General features: G+C 45.1%; 1 protein-coding gene across 2 annotated transcripts; it reads left to right on the top strand.

Annotated features, from left to right (window-relative positions):
- Positions 1-2,545: 2,545 nt before the first annotated feature.
- TNFRSF18 (TNF receptor superfamily member 18) lies at positions 2,546-11,921 on the top strand. 2 transcript variants are annotated; one of them, XM_051786430.1, is made up of 6 exons: positions 2,546-3,160; positions 4,614-4,748; positions 6,056-6,143; positions 7,315-7,409; positions 8,593-8,730; positions 10,238-11,921. In XM_051786430.1, exons 1-6 carry the CDS (start codon positions 3,001-3,003, stop codon positions 10,402-10,404), a joined length of 783 nt encoding a protein of 260 aa, XP_051642390.1. In that variant the 5' UTR covers positions 2,546-3,000; the 3' UTR covers positions 10,405-11,921. The 2 variants fall into 2 exon arrangements, with proteins under 2 accessions (XP_051642390.1, XP_051642391.1); XM_051786431.1 differs by having other exon boundaries at positions 2,549-3,160; positions 10,216-11,921.
- The last annotated feature ends 1,378 nt before the right edge of the window (positions 11,922-13,299 follow it).

Raw genomic sequence — 13,299 nt, 5'->3', positions numbered from 1 at the left:
GGATTGTTCAGCCTGGAGAAGAGGAGCTTTGGGATGACCTGACTGTGGCCTTCCAGGACCTGAAGGGAGCTGACAGGACAGACAGACTGTTTCCAAGGACCTGGAGTGGCAAGACAAGGTGGAATGGCTTCAAACTGACACAGAGGAGGTTTAGAATCATAGATTGGATATCAGGAAGAAATTCTTGGCTGTGAGGGCGGGGAGGGGCTGGCAGGGAATTCCCAGAGAAGCTGTGGCTGCCCCATCCCTGGAAGTGTCCAAGGCCAGGTTGGAGCAACCTGGTCTAGTGAAAGGTGTCCCTGCCCATGGCAGGGGGTGGGACTGGATGAGCTTTAAGGTCCCTTCCAACCCAAACCATGCTGTGTCTCTGTGCTCTACTGATGAAGATGAAGGTGGTGAGGCATCAAGAGAAAAGGTGGGGAGAGACTTGACCTTCTGCTACTCCCACTTTCCCCCATAAAATCCCCCATCCCACGGGAGCAATGGTTATTCCAAAGTGTGCTGCTGCACAGGGCACCTCTAGACCTTCCCCTGGCTGCCAAGCAGGGTGGTTATGCTGTTTGGGAAGAGGGATCCTGATTTAGGGGGCTGACCCACGACGTGGGGTTTCCCAGCCGGGCACCGGTGGCATCGTGTCCCTGTTCCCTGGCACGGGACAGGCTGTGCCCAGCCAGCAGCAGGGCTGTGTGGGAAGAGCAGGGGATCTCCTGGGTGGCAGAAGCACCAGGTAGGAGGCTTTTGGTTTCTGAAACATGGGAGTTGTCCTTCTCAGGGCATCGTGTGGGAAAATGTGAGGGCAGAGCCCCGTGTCCCCCGCCAGCCTTGGATGGGAAGGTTTCTCTCAGCACATCAAAGGGCACAGGCAGCTCTGCAGCAGCAGTTTTAAAGCTGGGAGGGGGTGTTTGCATGTCAAATCGACCTGAGGGTTTGCAGCCCACGGCAGGAACACCAGGAAGCCATTCAGGGATCCACCACCATCCGGGTGGATCCCTGGATGGGCCAAAGACCAAGAGAGGGGTGTGTTGAGTGACTTATTCTTTGACTGACTTATTCTTTGACTGGTTTATTCTTTGGCTGATTTATTCTTTGGCTGGTTTGTTCTTTGACTGATTTATTCTTTGATTGGTTTATTCTTTGGCTGATTTATTCTTTGGCTGGTTTATTCTTTGAGATCCAGGAGTGACTCTTCAGGCAGAAAGTGCAGAGCACTCTGAAGGAAGGGCAGTGGTGCCTTGTGGGAAGTTAATTCAGGCTTCACTGGGTGTCTGTTTAACTCAGGAATTAGCAGGACAAGTGTCAGAAACTACAGACCTGGCATTTTCTAGAGCTGCTTCTCCCAGCTCTGACTCTCCAGAGCCTTGAATCCATTACAAGGTGATTCTGCACCAGAATCCCTCTGCTCAGTTGGGAATGGGGCTGGATTTTAAATAGCCTTCACTGTGCACATGTAAAAGCAGCCCCAAGCCACAGGATTAAAGCAAACCTGGGGAACAGGGGAGGTAGGAGGGGATGGGGGGAAGCAAACTGGGCCCAGTTCCAGCAGAGATGGAAGTCTGTGTGTGTGTTTGTGTCAGACCAGACATTTGGGAACCGAAACCCAGCAGCAGGTGATGCTCCCAGGCAACAAGGCTGTGCCTGAGTACAATTCTGCTGAACAAGTGCCTTTTGCACCCCAATCCCAGGGGGATAAATGGTCTCTGAAGAGCCCAGGGCAGCTCTTTCCAGCCTGGGTGCCAGGGCTGAGCTTGCAGGATTCGTTCCCTTGGTTTCGTGGCATCCACGTGGATCCACATCAGCCCTGGAAAATAACTGGAGTCTCCTGATCCAAAGGGAAGAACAGTGAACAGAATGAGAAGGTCTGAGTGGATGGATGAATTTCCTGGACATTGAAATCTGATGGGTAAACCCTTGAAGGTTTCTAAATTTGTTAGGAACTCCCAAGTTGAAGCTTGTTCTGTTGGAGAGAGTCCAGAGGAGGCACCAAGATGATCCGAGGGATGGAGGAAAGGCTGGGAGAGCTGGGATTGTTCAGCCTGGAGAAGAGAAGCTTTGGGGTGACCTGATTGTTGCCTTGCAGGGCCTGAAGGAGTGACAGGAAAGATGGAGAGAGACTATTTCCAAGGGCTTGGAGTGGCAGGACAAGGGGGAATGGCTTCACACTGACAGAGAGGGGGTTTAGATCACCCTGCCCTGGTCTCTTCTGTCTCTTTTAATTTAAAATTAAATCCCTTCATTTTAAACAGATATGCTTGATAAAACTCCAGGCAGAGAGAGAAAAAATACTGTGGATAGAAAGAAAGGCTGGGAGAGCTGGGATTGTTCAGCCTGGAGAAGAGAAGCTTTTTGGGGGGACCTGACTGTGGCCCTCCAGTGCCTGAAGGGAGCTGACAGGAGAGAGAGACTGTTTCCAAGGGCCTGGAGTGGCAGGAACAAGGTGGAATGGCTTCAAACTGACACAGAGGAGGTTTAGATTGGATATCAGGAAGAAATGCTTGGCTGTGAGGGCGGTGAGGGGCTGGCAGGGAATTCCCAGAGAAGCTGTGGCTGCCCCACACCTGGAAGTGTCCAAGTCCAGGTTGGATGGGACTTGGAGTAACCTGGTCTGGTGGAAGGTGTCCCTGCCCTTGGCAGGGGGTGGGACTGGATGAGCTTTAAGGTCCCTTCCCACCCAAATATTCCATGATTCCATGAATCAAACAACCTGGCTGCGCTGAATCCACCCAACCACTTAGTTTACTTTAATTCCCAGTTGTCCATCCACCTGCAAACCCCTTGGAGGATCGGGCTGCTCCTCACCCTCACCCTGCTGTTCTCTCCTCAGAGTCACTGCTGTCAGATTTGGTGACGTGCCCGAAATCACTTCCCCGCCCCTCCAAAAGCAGGAAGAGCGAGGCCACAAAAAGCCCAGCACCTGCCCCAGAGCCAGGGGAAGGAGCCCTGGGGCAGGAACAGCCCTGCCACAGCCCACCCTGCCCTGCTTTTGGGTTGTCTGCTCCAGACATGACCCTCAAGCCTGGGCCCCTCAGGGCTCGGGCTCTGCTGCTGCTGTGCCTGGAGCTCTGGGCACAGCAAAGCCTGGCACTGCAGTGCCAGCCTGGGGAGAGGAAAATCACCAGCAAAGATGCAGAGAAATGCTGCCCCAAATGCATCCTGATGGAAGGTAAGGGAATCCTTGTGTCTGCCAGGGGAGGTTTGTTTGGCTGAGTGTGTCTCGAGGAGCTGGAGGTGCAGAGAGAGGTGGGAAGAGTTTCCTCTGAGCCCTAAATTCAGGAGGTGCCTTGGATCCTCCAAGGGGAAGTGGAGGGGCAGCTCTGCTGACCAGAGACAGGACTCAGGGAACAGCTGGAGCTGGGCCAGGGGAGGTTTAGGTTGGATCTCAGGAAAAGGTTCTTCCCCCAGAGGGTGGTTGGCACTGACCAGGCTGCCCAGGGCAGTGGGCACTCACCTGTGCCCATCCCAGAATGCACACAAGGTGATCACCAGTTCTAGCCTGTGTTCCTGCCTGATCTCAGGGTGGTGGTGAGGTGGGGCTGGATTTAGATTGGATATTAAGAAGAAACCCTTCCCTGGGAGGGTAGGCAGGCCCTGGCACAGGTTTGCCCAGAGAAGCTGTGGCTGCCCCATCCCTGGGAGTGTCCAAGGCCAGGTTGGAGCAACCTGGCACAGTGGAAGGTGTCCCTGCCTGTGGCAGGGGGTGGAACAAGATGATTTTTACAATCCCACCTGACCCAACCCATTGTGTGGTCCATGATTGTAACTCCCCTGTCTTTTTAAGTCAAATTGAGGTAGCAGAGGTGGGAGGGGGCAGCTGCAGGATTGCCCAGGGCACAGCCTGTGTCTGGGAGGCTGCAGGACAGAGCAGAGGATTCTCGTGGTCCCTTCCATGGTCCCAGGACCAACCATTCTGTTCTTTAGTGCAGCCAGAGCTGAGCAGGGGGGGATTTTCAGCCAGAAGCCTCCCCAGGCTGTTGGCACTCCCTCCACACCTCCTGGAGCTCTGAAGGTCAGGGAGAGGAGGGCAGCTGGCACAGGAGGGTGTGGGCATTCCCCTGGTGATCCTGTACATTCCACCACCAATCTCAGGAGATGATCTTTGCCGCTCTCTGTGGGTTTTTAATCACACCACTGACCCAGCCAGCATTTCCATGCAGGTTTTTTTTCCTTTAACAATTACTCAGCTTCAGGATTGAGCAGATCTTTCCTTCCTAACCTTTCCTTCTTAACCTTTTCTTCTTAATCTTTTCCCTGCTGCCTCAAGGGCTTGGTGCTGTTCACTGATGGGCTCAGGAGACATGAGGAATCCTTTGCTCTCAAGAACCCTCAGAACTAGAGGGGATATTTTCTCAGGGCAAGCAAAGTTCGTGACAAAACTCCTCTGGAAACAGAGGGATGGAGGGTGGGAAAGGTGCTGGTTTAATGGCTTGGGTTTAGACTCAGCTTTGCCAACAGGCATAAAAATGTGAGTGGTGCTGCTTTTGGAAACTCCAAACCTTCCCCAGCGTGTTGGGACTGACATCTTCCGGCATCCAGCTCTTCCAGGAAGGGATTATTCCCAGCGATGGGAATTTGTGGGCTCTGTGGAGAGGCAAATCTAAACTCTTTCTTTCTGGCAGGAGGCAACAACCTGTGCCAGGGCATCGAGGACCACGAGTGCAAATGCCCCCAGGGCCACAGCTGTGGGGATAACACCTGCCTGTACTGCAGGAAGCTGCCAGAGTGTGCTGAGGGCCAGGAGCTCACCAGGATTGGTAACTAAACCAACACCAAACTCACTCCAAGAGTCTGCCCAAGCCTTGCAATGTCACTGCCCTGCCCACTTCCTTATGTAGAATATATAGATAATGTGCTAGAATATATATATAATATGCTAGAATATATATATATATTAGGCCTTGTTATGTTTTTAATATAATTAATATAATTAATATAATATATTAAATATAATAAATATTATATATAATATATAAAGTATATATTATATAAAATATATAATAAATATATATAATATATAATATATAATATATATTATATATAAAATAATATTTAATATATAATATTAGATATAATATATAATATATAAATAATATGCTAGAATATATATATGCTAGAATATCTATATTATATGCCTTGGTATGCTTTTAATATAATTAATATAATATATAATAAATATTATATATAATATACAAATATATATATTATACAAATATATATATTATATAAAAATATATATTATAAATATATAATTTATAATATATATTTATTATATATAAAATAATATATAATATATAATATTCTGTATATAAATATATATGTAAAAATATATAATATATAGAAAAATATATAAATATATAAAATATATAAAAATAGATTATAAATTTTATTATAGATTTATTTACATATATTTATTTATATATTTATATATTATAATATAATATATAAATATATATTATAATATAATATATAAAATACAATATATAATAAAATGTATATTATACATATTGTAAAATATGTATATTATCAAAATAAAATATAAATTGATATAAAATATAATATATAATACATTTTTATATATATTATACAGTATATAATATTATATATAATATCATACATAATATATAGTTATAAACAATTTTTATAGATATATAAGAATATAATATAATATATCATAAATAAAATATAATACATATTTATATCTAGATAGTATTCCTTAATATGCTTGTTAAGCTCCCCTGCTTTTGGGGAGGCTCAGGGAGAAATGTGGCCTCTGTGCCAAACCCCCTCCCTTCCCTGTTTTGTACCCAACCTTCCCCTTCCTGACTGGGAGCCTTTCCCTGCTGTGCTCACACTTCCAGGGGTATTTCCCTCCTGGACCAGCCCATTGGAGCCCGTTTCAGTCCCTGTGGGCTCCCAAGTGCCCTCCTGTGCTGGCAGAGCAGCCCCTGCCCCTCTGAGCCTCCCCAGGGCTGCTCCATCCCTGCAGGGAATTCCCGCTGCTCTAATCCCACTTTCCATGCGGGATCTGAGCACCGACCCTTCCCCTTCTCTCTTCCTGCAGGAGACACGGATTTCACATTCCAGTGTAAACCCTGCGAGACGGGAACGTATTCCAGTGTGAAGAATGGCTGGTGCAGGAACTGGACTGAGTATGGATTTATTGACATTGCCCTGCTTGGAAAATAGGCATTAGAATAACAATAGTAATCATCATTACTAGATAATATTATATAGTAATTAATATTAATATTAATTATTATTTAGATTATTATTATATTATTAATATTATCTTATTCTTTAAATATCATCTTAATAGTATTAATATTAAATTACTATATAATATTATATATATAATATAATATATAATATATAATATATATAACATTATATAATATATATAATATTATATAATATATAATATATATTACTATATAATATTATATATCTCATATATATATAATATATATTACTATATAATATATAATATTATATCGTAATTTAATATTAATTATTATTTAGATTATTATTATATTATTATATTTTATTATTATTTAAATATCATCTTAATATTATTAATATTAAATTAATAATCTGAAATAGTTATTATTACTTAAGAATGCTAATTGTTATCAATGGCTATACATTAATGTTTTAATAATTATCTAATTATTTAAAATAATATTAAAATATCAATTTAATTAATATCTAAATAATAATAGTATTATTAATATATTAAAAGTAACATTAAATAATATTTAAATGATATTAATATTATTAATATATTTAAATTCATATTAATTAACATTTAAATACTCAAAAATATTTATAATTATTATTAATTATTAATTAACATTTAAAGAGCAATTAAAATATTTAATGCTGGCGTTACAAAACAAAACCCAATCAAAGACAAGATCACCAATGAGATTAATTGATGAGCTTTTTAAATTAATCCAGATGTGTCTCTTTAGATTTTTTAGTTAGTCTCAAAGCAGAACTTAAGACAAACTGCTGGGTTTTCAACTTGCTTCCAAGTCAAGCTCAGACTGATGGAAAAATTATTCCAGACAGGGACATTATTCCAAACTGGAAACAAAGAGAGTAAAGAAAATGGGAATATAAAGCAGTTGTGACGTGGGGGAACAGCAACAACTTTACCTGCACTGCTGTAAAAGGGGATTAAAGGAAACAAGCTGTGGGAGGAGGGAGGGGAAGGAAAAGGGGGAGCCAAGAGAGGAAGGAAGGGAAAAGAGGGATCAGGGAAAACAGGGATCAGGGAAAACAGGGATATTCCAACTGTGCCTCTTGTTCTCCTTCCAGCTGTGAGAGCTCGGGGTTTGTGACGCTCAGCCGAGGCAACAGCACCCACAACTCCAAGTGTGGCGTCCTTCCTTCTCCCAAAGACGTGGGGCAAGGTACCTGCTCCCAAAGATCTGCTCCTTTGGGAATTCCCCTGGGGCTCTTTCTGCCCCAGAGCTTGCTGCCATGGAAGCTGGCTTCGGGAATTCCAGCTTTAATTGTGGAATTGTTGACCTGGGCAAAGATCCAAAGCTCTGCCAGTGCCCCAGGTAGAGGAGAGTCCAGTTATCCTTGAACAGAGCACATTTATTTGAGTTTTCCACTGGAATGCTCCGGCTGTTTTGCCGGGGTTTCTCGGGAAAACAATGGCTTGGTTCCCTAACAAGTCTTGGCTGAGCCCAGGGCACCCAGCCCTGGAATTCCATGGATCAAATGACAGGGTTGGGGGGTCCTGAGGCCCTCCCAGCCCCCAAGCTCCTCTGCTCCTGCCCTTTCCCACCCCCTTGGCCCTCCAGAGAATTGCTGCCTCTCAGATCCAGGCCCGTTATCCAAAAATGTTCCCAGTCCTGTTGGGACAAACTGCAAAAAAGGTGCTGCTTTCAGCTCCTGGGAGGCAAATACAGGGCTGAAAATCTGGCTTGTTGAGGAGCTGGGCAGGAGACATTGAACCCCAATCCTTCCAAAAAAACAGAGGAGACAGAACAAGTGGGAGAGACCTTGAACAAGGAAGAGATGGGAAGGGGGGGTTTGCAGGAATGGTTCTCACAGGCAGTGATCCCTGGGGGTCCCTCCCAACTCAGCATATTCTGCCTTCTATTTCTAATTTCTATTTCTTATTTCTAATTTCTGTTTCTATTTTTGTTTCTGTTTCTATTTCTATTTCTATTTCTGTTTTTATTTCTGTTTCTATTTCTATTTCTGTTTCTATTTCTGTTTATATTTCTATTTCTATTTCCATTTCTATTTCCATTTCGTTATCTATTTCCCTCTCCCTCTCCCTTCCCCTTCCCCTTCCCCTTCCCCTTCCCCTTCCCCTTTTTTTTACTTCCTTTTCTTTTTTCACTCCCTTTCCTGATTTCTTTCCCTTTTCCTTTTCCCCCTTTTATTCCTCCCTTTCTCCCTTCCTTTATTACCCCACAACTCCACTACACCCTTGACTTGGAACTCACCCTCTTTCCTCAGGAACTCATTTCCCCCCGAAAAACTAAATTAACACCTAAACTTCCTTAAAATATCTCTCCTTTAACAACAGCCTGGGCACATAATTCTTTAATTGTGATTAAATCTCTTTAATTACAGCTCTCCTGCCCTCCAGCTCCCTGTCCACCACCATCCTGGCCATCCTGACGGCCGTGGCCGTGTTCGTGCTCATCCTGCTCACCTTCCTCCTGCACTTCTGCATCTGGACCCTGAAGGACAAATATTTCGCAGCTGAGGGTAAGGACACCCTCGGGGGCTCTCCAGGAGGCCCAGTGGGATAAATGAAGCTGGAATAAATAGAATTTATGTGGATTTACCGAGTGGTTTGGGGCAGGTCACGCCACAGGATAGCTGGGGTGGGAAGGGGATCATCCCTTCCAACCCCAATGACAGAGGGCAGGGTGAGATGGGATATTGGGGAAAAAATCCTTCCCTGGGAGGGTGGTGAGGCCCTGGAAGGATTCCCTATCCCTGGAAGTGTCCAAGGCCAGCTTGGAGCAACCTGCTCTAAGGGAAGGCGTGGGGCTGGTTTAAAATCCCTTCCAACCCCACTGACAGAAGGCAGGGTGAGATGGGATACTGGGACAAGAATCCTTCCCTGGGAGGGTGATGAAGCCCTGGAATGGATTGCCCAGAGGATTCCCCATCCCTGGAAGTGTCCAAGGCCAGCTTGGAGCAACCTGCTCTAACAGAAAGCACAGAGTGGGTTTAAAATCCCTTCCAACCCCATTGACAAAGGGCAGGGTGAGATGGGATTTTGGGGAAAAAATCCTTCCCTGGGAGGGTGGTGAGGCCCTGGAATGGATTCCCCATCCCTGGAAGTGTCCAAGGCCAGCTTGAACACTTGCTCTTGGACCTGCTCTAAGGGAAGGCGCGGGGCGGGTCTAACATCCCTTCCAACCCAACCCGTGCCACGATTCCACCACTTCCATCCCTCCCTCTTTTTGGGAAGGTCTTTGGGACCCCCGAGGTGTGTGGAGACTGAGTTTGGATTTATTGACATTTCCCTGCTTTGAAAATAGGCATTAGAATAATAATAGTAATAATCATTACTATATAACATTATATAGTAATTAATATTAATTATTATTTAAACATCAACTTAACATTGATAATATTAAATTAATAATTTAAATTAATTCTTAATTAATATGGTTAATATTCAGTTAATTAAATTAAATACTGAACGGGTTTGGGGGTGGGTTGCTGAGTGTGACTCAAGTCACACCACAGGGTGGGAAGGGGATCATCCCGTCCAACCCCACTGACAGAGGGCAGGGTGAGATGGGATATCAGGAAATAAATCCTTCCCTGGGAGGGTGGTGAGGCTCTGGAATGGATTCCCTATCCCTGGAAGTGTCCAAGATCAGCTTGGAGCAACCTGCTCTAAGGGAAGGCACAGAGTGGGTTTAAAATCCCTTCCAACCCCACTGACAGAGGGCAGGGTGAGATGGGATACCGGGGAAAAAATCCTTCCCTGGGAGCGTGGTGATGTCCTGGAATGGATTCCCCATCCCTGGAAGTGTCCAAGGCCAGCTTGAACACTTGCTCTTGGACCTGCTCTAAGGGAAGGCGCGGGGCGGGTCTAACATCCCTTCCAACCCAACCTGTACCACGATTCCACCACTTCCATCCCTCCCTCTTTTTGGGAAGGTCTTTGGGGCCCCCCGAGGTGTGTGAGGAGCCTCGTGGGTGCAGTTGCTGTCCTTGTTGTCACTGCAGACGTGGACCATCACTTCCCTAGGCCGCCGGCGGCTCGGCAGCTCCCGGAGACCTCCAGCATCCAGTTCCCCGAGGAAGAGCACGGAGGAAAGACGGCCGAGGAGAAGCTTTCCATGCTGTCCCTCAGGGTCTCCAACGAGCTCTCCACCAGATAAACTGCTCTGGGGCGCCGTGGGAACGGGGAGCTGAGCTTTCCCCAAGGAACAGGAGGAAGGGGATGGGCTGTGAAGCATCAGGAGACCCGCGGCGAGGAGGAGGAGGAGGAGGAGGAGGACGAGGAGCGGCTTTTTGGGGCATTTTGGGGCTTTGCTCTCAACAAACCTGGCTTTGGGAAATGAAAATCCTACTGATTCAGGCTGGCATTCATTCCTGAGGGTGCTCTCCCAGCTTTTCCCTTGTCCAGAGTGATGCCCACGGTAAGGGAACAGGGCACAGGGAGAAGGAATATTCTTATTCCCTCATTTATCCCCGAGCTGCTTTTCCCTCCTGCCAAACCCTCTGCCCCCATTCCATCCTCTCCTCTGCCATCCCAGAAGAAGGTGCTGCTCAGGCCCAGTTCTCAGGGCACAGAGGTTCCCTTGGGAAGCCACAGAATTTGCAGGGAAACCAGGGATTAAAAAAAAAAAGGGAGTAATTCTTGTTGTCCCGTCCCTCAGCAATCCCTGTGCCTGGAATATTGGCTCCCAAAAGGGACACTTCCCAACACCTCAAAGGAGGATCAACCTGCCTAGAGGAAGACATTGGCTTGAATGAGTTTATAGAGCAGGAAAAAGACAGTGGAAAACAGGAAAAAGCCCAACATTGATGGGTTTTTTTCCCCCCTGCCCCTGAAGAAAAAGAACAAAAGCTTTTTTTTTTAATCTTACCTTAGTGCTCCTCCAGTTTCCTGGAGCTGGAAATGAATTATTCTACCCGAATTTCGAGGGGCAGCTGGAGCTGGCTGCTTTCTGACACTGATTTCAAACAAGGCTCTACCCTTTGGCTTCAAATAGTTGAGTCTTTTTTAAATACAATTATTTTTTGTGCTGCGTGACTGCATTCAAAGCCCTTTTTGCCTTCTGGTGGAAGCTGCTTGGGGTTGGACACTACTGACAGAATCAGCTCGAGGCAAAAACGACTCTTTTGAGTTTCAGAAGTGACTTTTCACTTGCCAAAATAACTTTTCAGCCTCCACGGGGGGGTATAAATCCTTCCCAGCACAGCCCCAGCATCAGCTCCCTCCTTAGAGATCCCAGAAACAGGATTTAATCCTAAATTAAACCCTGCCAGATAAAGGAGTTGGTGTTAATCACCCCAGAGGGGATTATTCCAGGTAGGAATGACAGGCAGAGAATCCTAAAACCTGGGCCAGGTTGTTATCCCAGCCAGCTCAGAGGGACTGGATCACTCTTGGATCCAGGGAATTATGGACCAGTTTGGGCTGGAAGGGACCTGAAAAATCATCTCATTCCACTGAGGTGACTCAGGGAATCCAGTCCACAACTCATTTATGGCAGAGAGGAAGAGCTAATTAGTTAAAATTCAGCTTGTCCATCACGATCCTGAGGAATTCCCGGCTCTCCAACATTCCTGCACTGCCACATCTCCTGGAATTCTTTAGGAATCTCATCCTGCCTCCCAGCTCCTTTCCAGACACTCTCAGCTGGCCTTTCCTGACCCTTCCCCCGAGGAGGGCTTGGAAATCCTGAATAAAAGATTCATTTTATCCCTCATGGGCATGGTTTTGTTGCTGAATATTCCCTTATTGCTGAATATTCCATTGCTGAATATTCCCTTATTGCTGAATATTCCATTGCTGGAATATTTCATAAGTAAAATTTCATTTTATTTTATTCCTGATAAATTTTATTTTATTTTATTCCTGACAAATTTTATTTTATTTTATTTTATTCCTGACAAATTTTATTTTATTTTATTCTTGACAAATTTCATTTTATTTTATTCCTGATAACTTTCATTTTATTTTATTCCTGACAAATTTTACTTTATTTTATTTTATTCCTGTCAAATTTTATTTTATTTTATTCCTGTCAAATTTCATTTTATTTTACTCCTGACAAATTTTATTTTATTTTATTCCTGACAATTCCAAGTTCTTTTGCCATTGACTTTTCAACCCAATTCCTTTTTTTATTGAATTTTCAACCCAATCCTTTTGTCACTGAATTTGCAACCAAATTGGTTTTTTACTGAATTTGCAACCGAATTCTTTTGCCACTGAATTTGACACTGAATCTTTTTTTTATCGAATTTGCAACCGAATTCTTTTGCCACTGAATTCTTTTGTCACCGAATTTTCACCCCAGCCCTCTCAGCACTTGCACTTCTTTCCCTTCCTGCCTCCCCCTCTCTCATTTCCTGCCCGTTCCCTCCCCTGGCTTTTCAGCTCCTGCCATGAAACCGCGGCTGCCAAAGTGTTTCCTGCAGAGAAACAGCAAATTTTGGGTTAAGAAACCCTCCAAGGGCGTGAGGAATAAATTCTGAGTGCCCAGGGGAAGCCTGGCTGAGGTTCACGAGGCTTTTTGGGGGCGTTGAGGGGTCAGTGAACACTGAAACAGGCTGAGCTGGGCCTGATTATTCCATGGAAATTCAGATTTTTCCCGCCCCACCTGGAAGAGCAGTTCCACTTTCTGCTTGCTGCTCGTTGCCCCAAAGGAAAGGAAAGCTCGTTGCACCAAAGGAAAGCTCCTGGCTCAGAACTGAGAGTGTTTCAGTTTCCCTCAGAAAGAACAATATTTATTGTGCCGTTACCCTGATGTTTGACTCAGGTGGTGCTGAATTTTCAGCTCAAATCGCAGAGTTTAGGGGGTTTTGTGGCAGTTGGAGAGCCCCAAAAATCCGATTTCCAAGTCCAAGCCCCCCTCCCACAACTCACCCCAGCGGGAGAGGGGTTTTCCAGGCACAGCACAAGACTCAATATGGGGGGGAAGGGAATTATATTTCAATTATTCCCCAAATCATCTCACCTCTAGGCCCTCCGGCTCCCAGGGGGGGCAATTTCAAACCAAGACAAGTTGTAAAGTCCTGGTTTAAACTGCAGGTCGATCTGGGCTGGAGGGCAAAATAAAAAGGGTTCTCTTTCAA

The sequence above is a fragment of the Manacus candei genome, unplaced genomic scaffold (assembly GCF_025592945.1).
Source record: "Manacus candei isolate 608988 ecotype Guabito, Panama unplaced genomic scaffold, ASM2559294v1 h1tg000022l, whole genome shotgun sequence".
NCBI lineage: Eukaryota > Metazoa > Chordata > Aves > Passeriformes > Pipridae > Manacus > Manacus candei.
The sequence above is the reverse complement of the archived record's forward strand: the minus strand, read 5'-3'. Positions and strand labels throughout refer to the sequence as shown.

Bases quoted from the DNA above. Each gene is read 5' to 3' on its own strand.
- TNFRSF18 (XM_051786430.1), top strand. From the start codon at position 3,001: ATGACCCTCAAGCCTGGGCCCCTCAGGGCTCGGGCTCTGCTGCTGCTG. The intron at 6,144-7,314 runs GTATGGATTTAT...TTCTCCTTCCAG, and splicing joins TGGTGCAGGAACTGGACTGA to CTGTGAGAGCTCGGGGTTTG. The intron at 8,731-10,237 runs GTAAGGACACCC...TCACTTCCCTAG, and splicing joins CAAATATTTCGCAGCTGAGG to GCCGCCGGCGGCTCGGCAGC.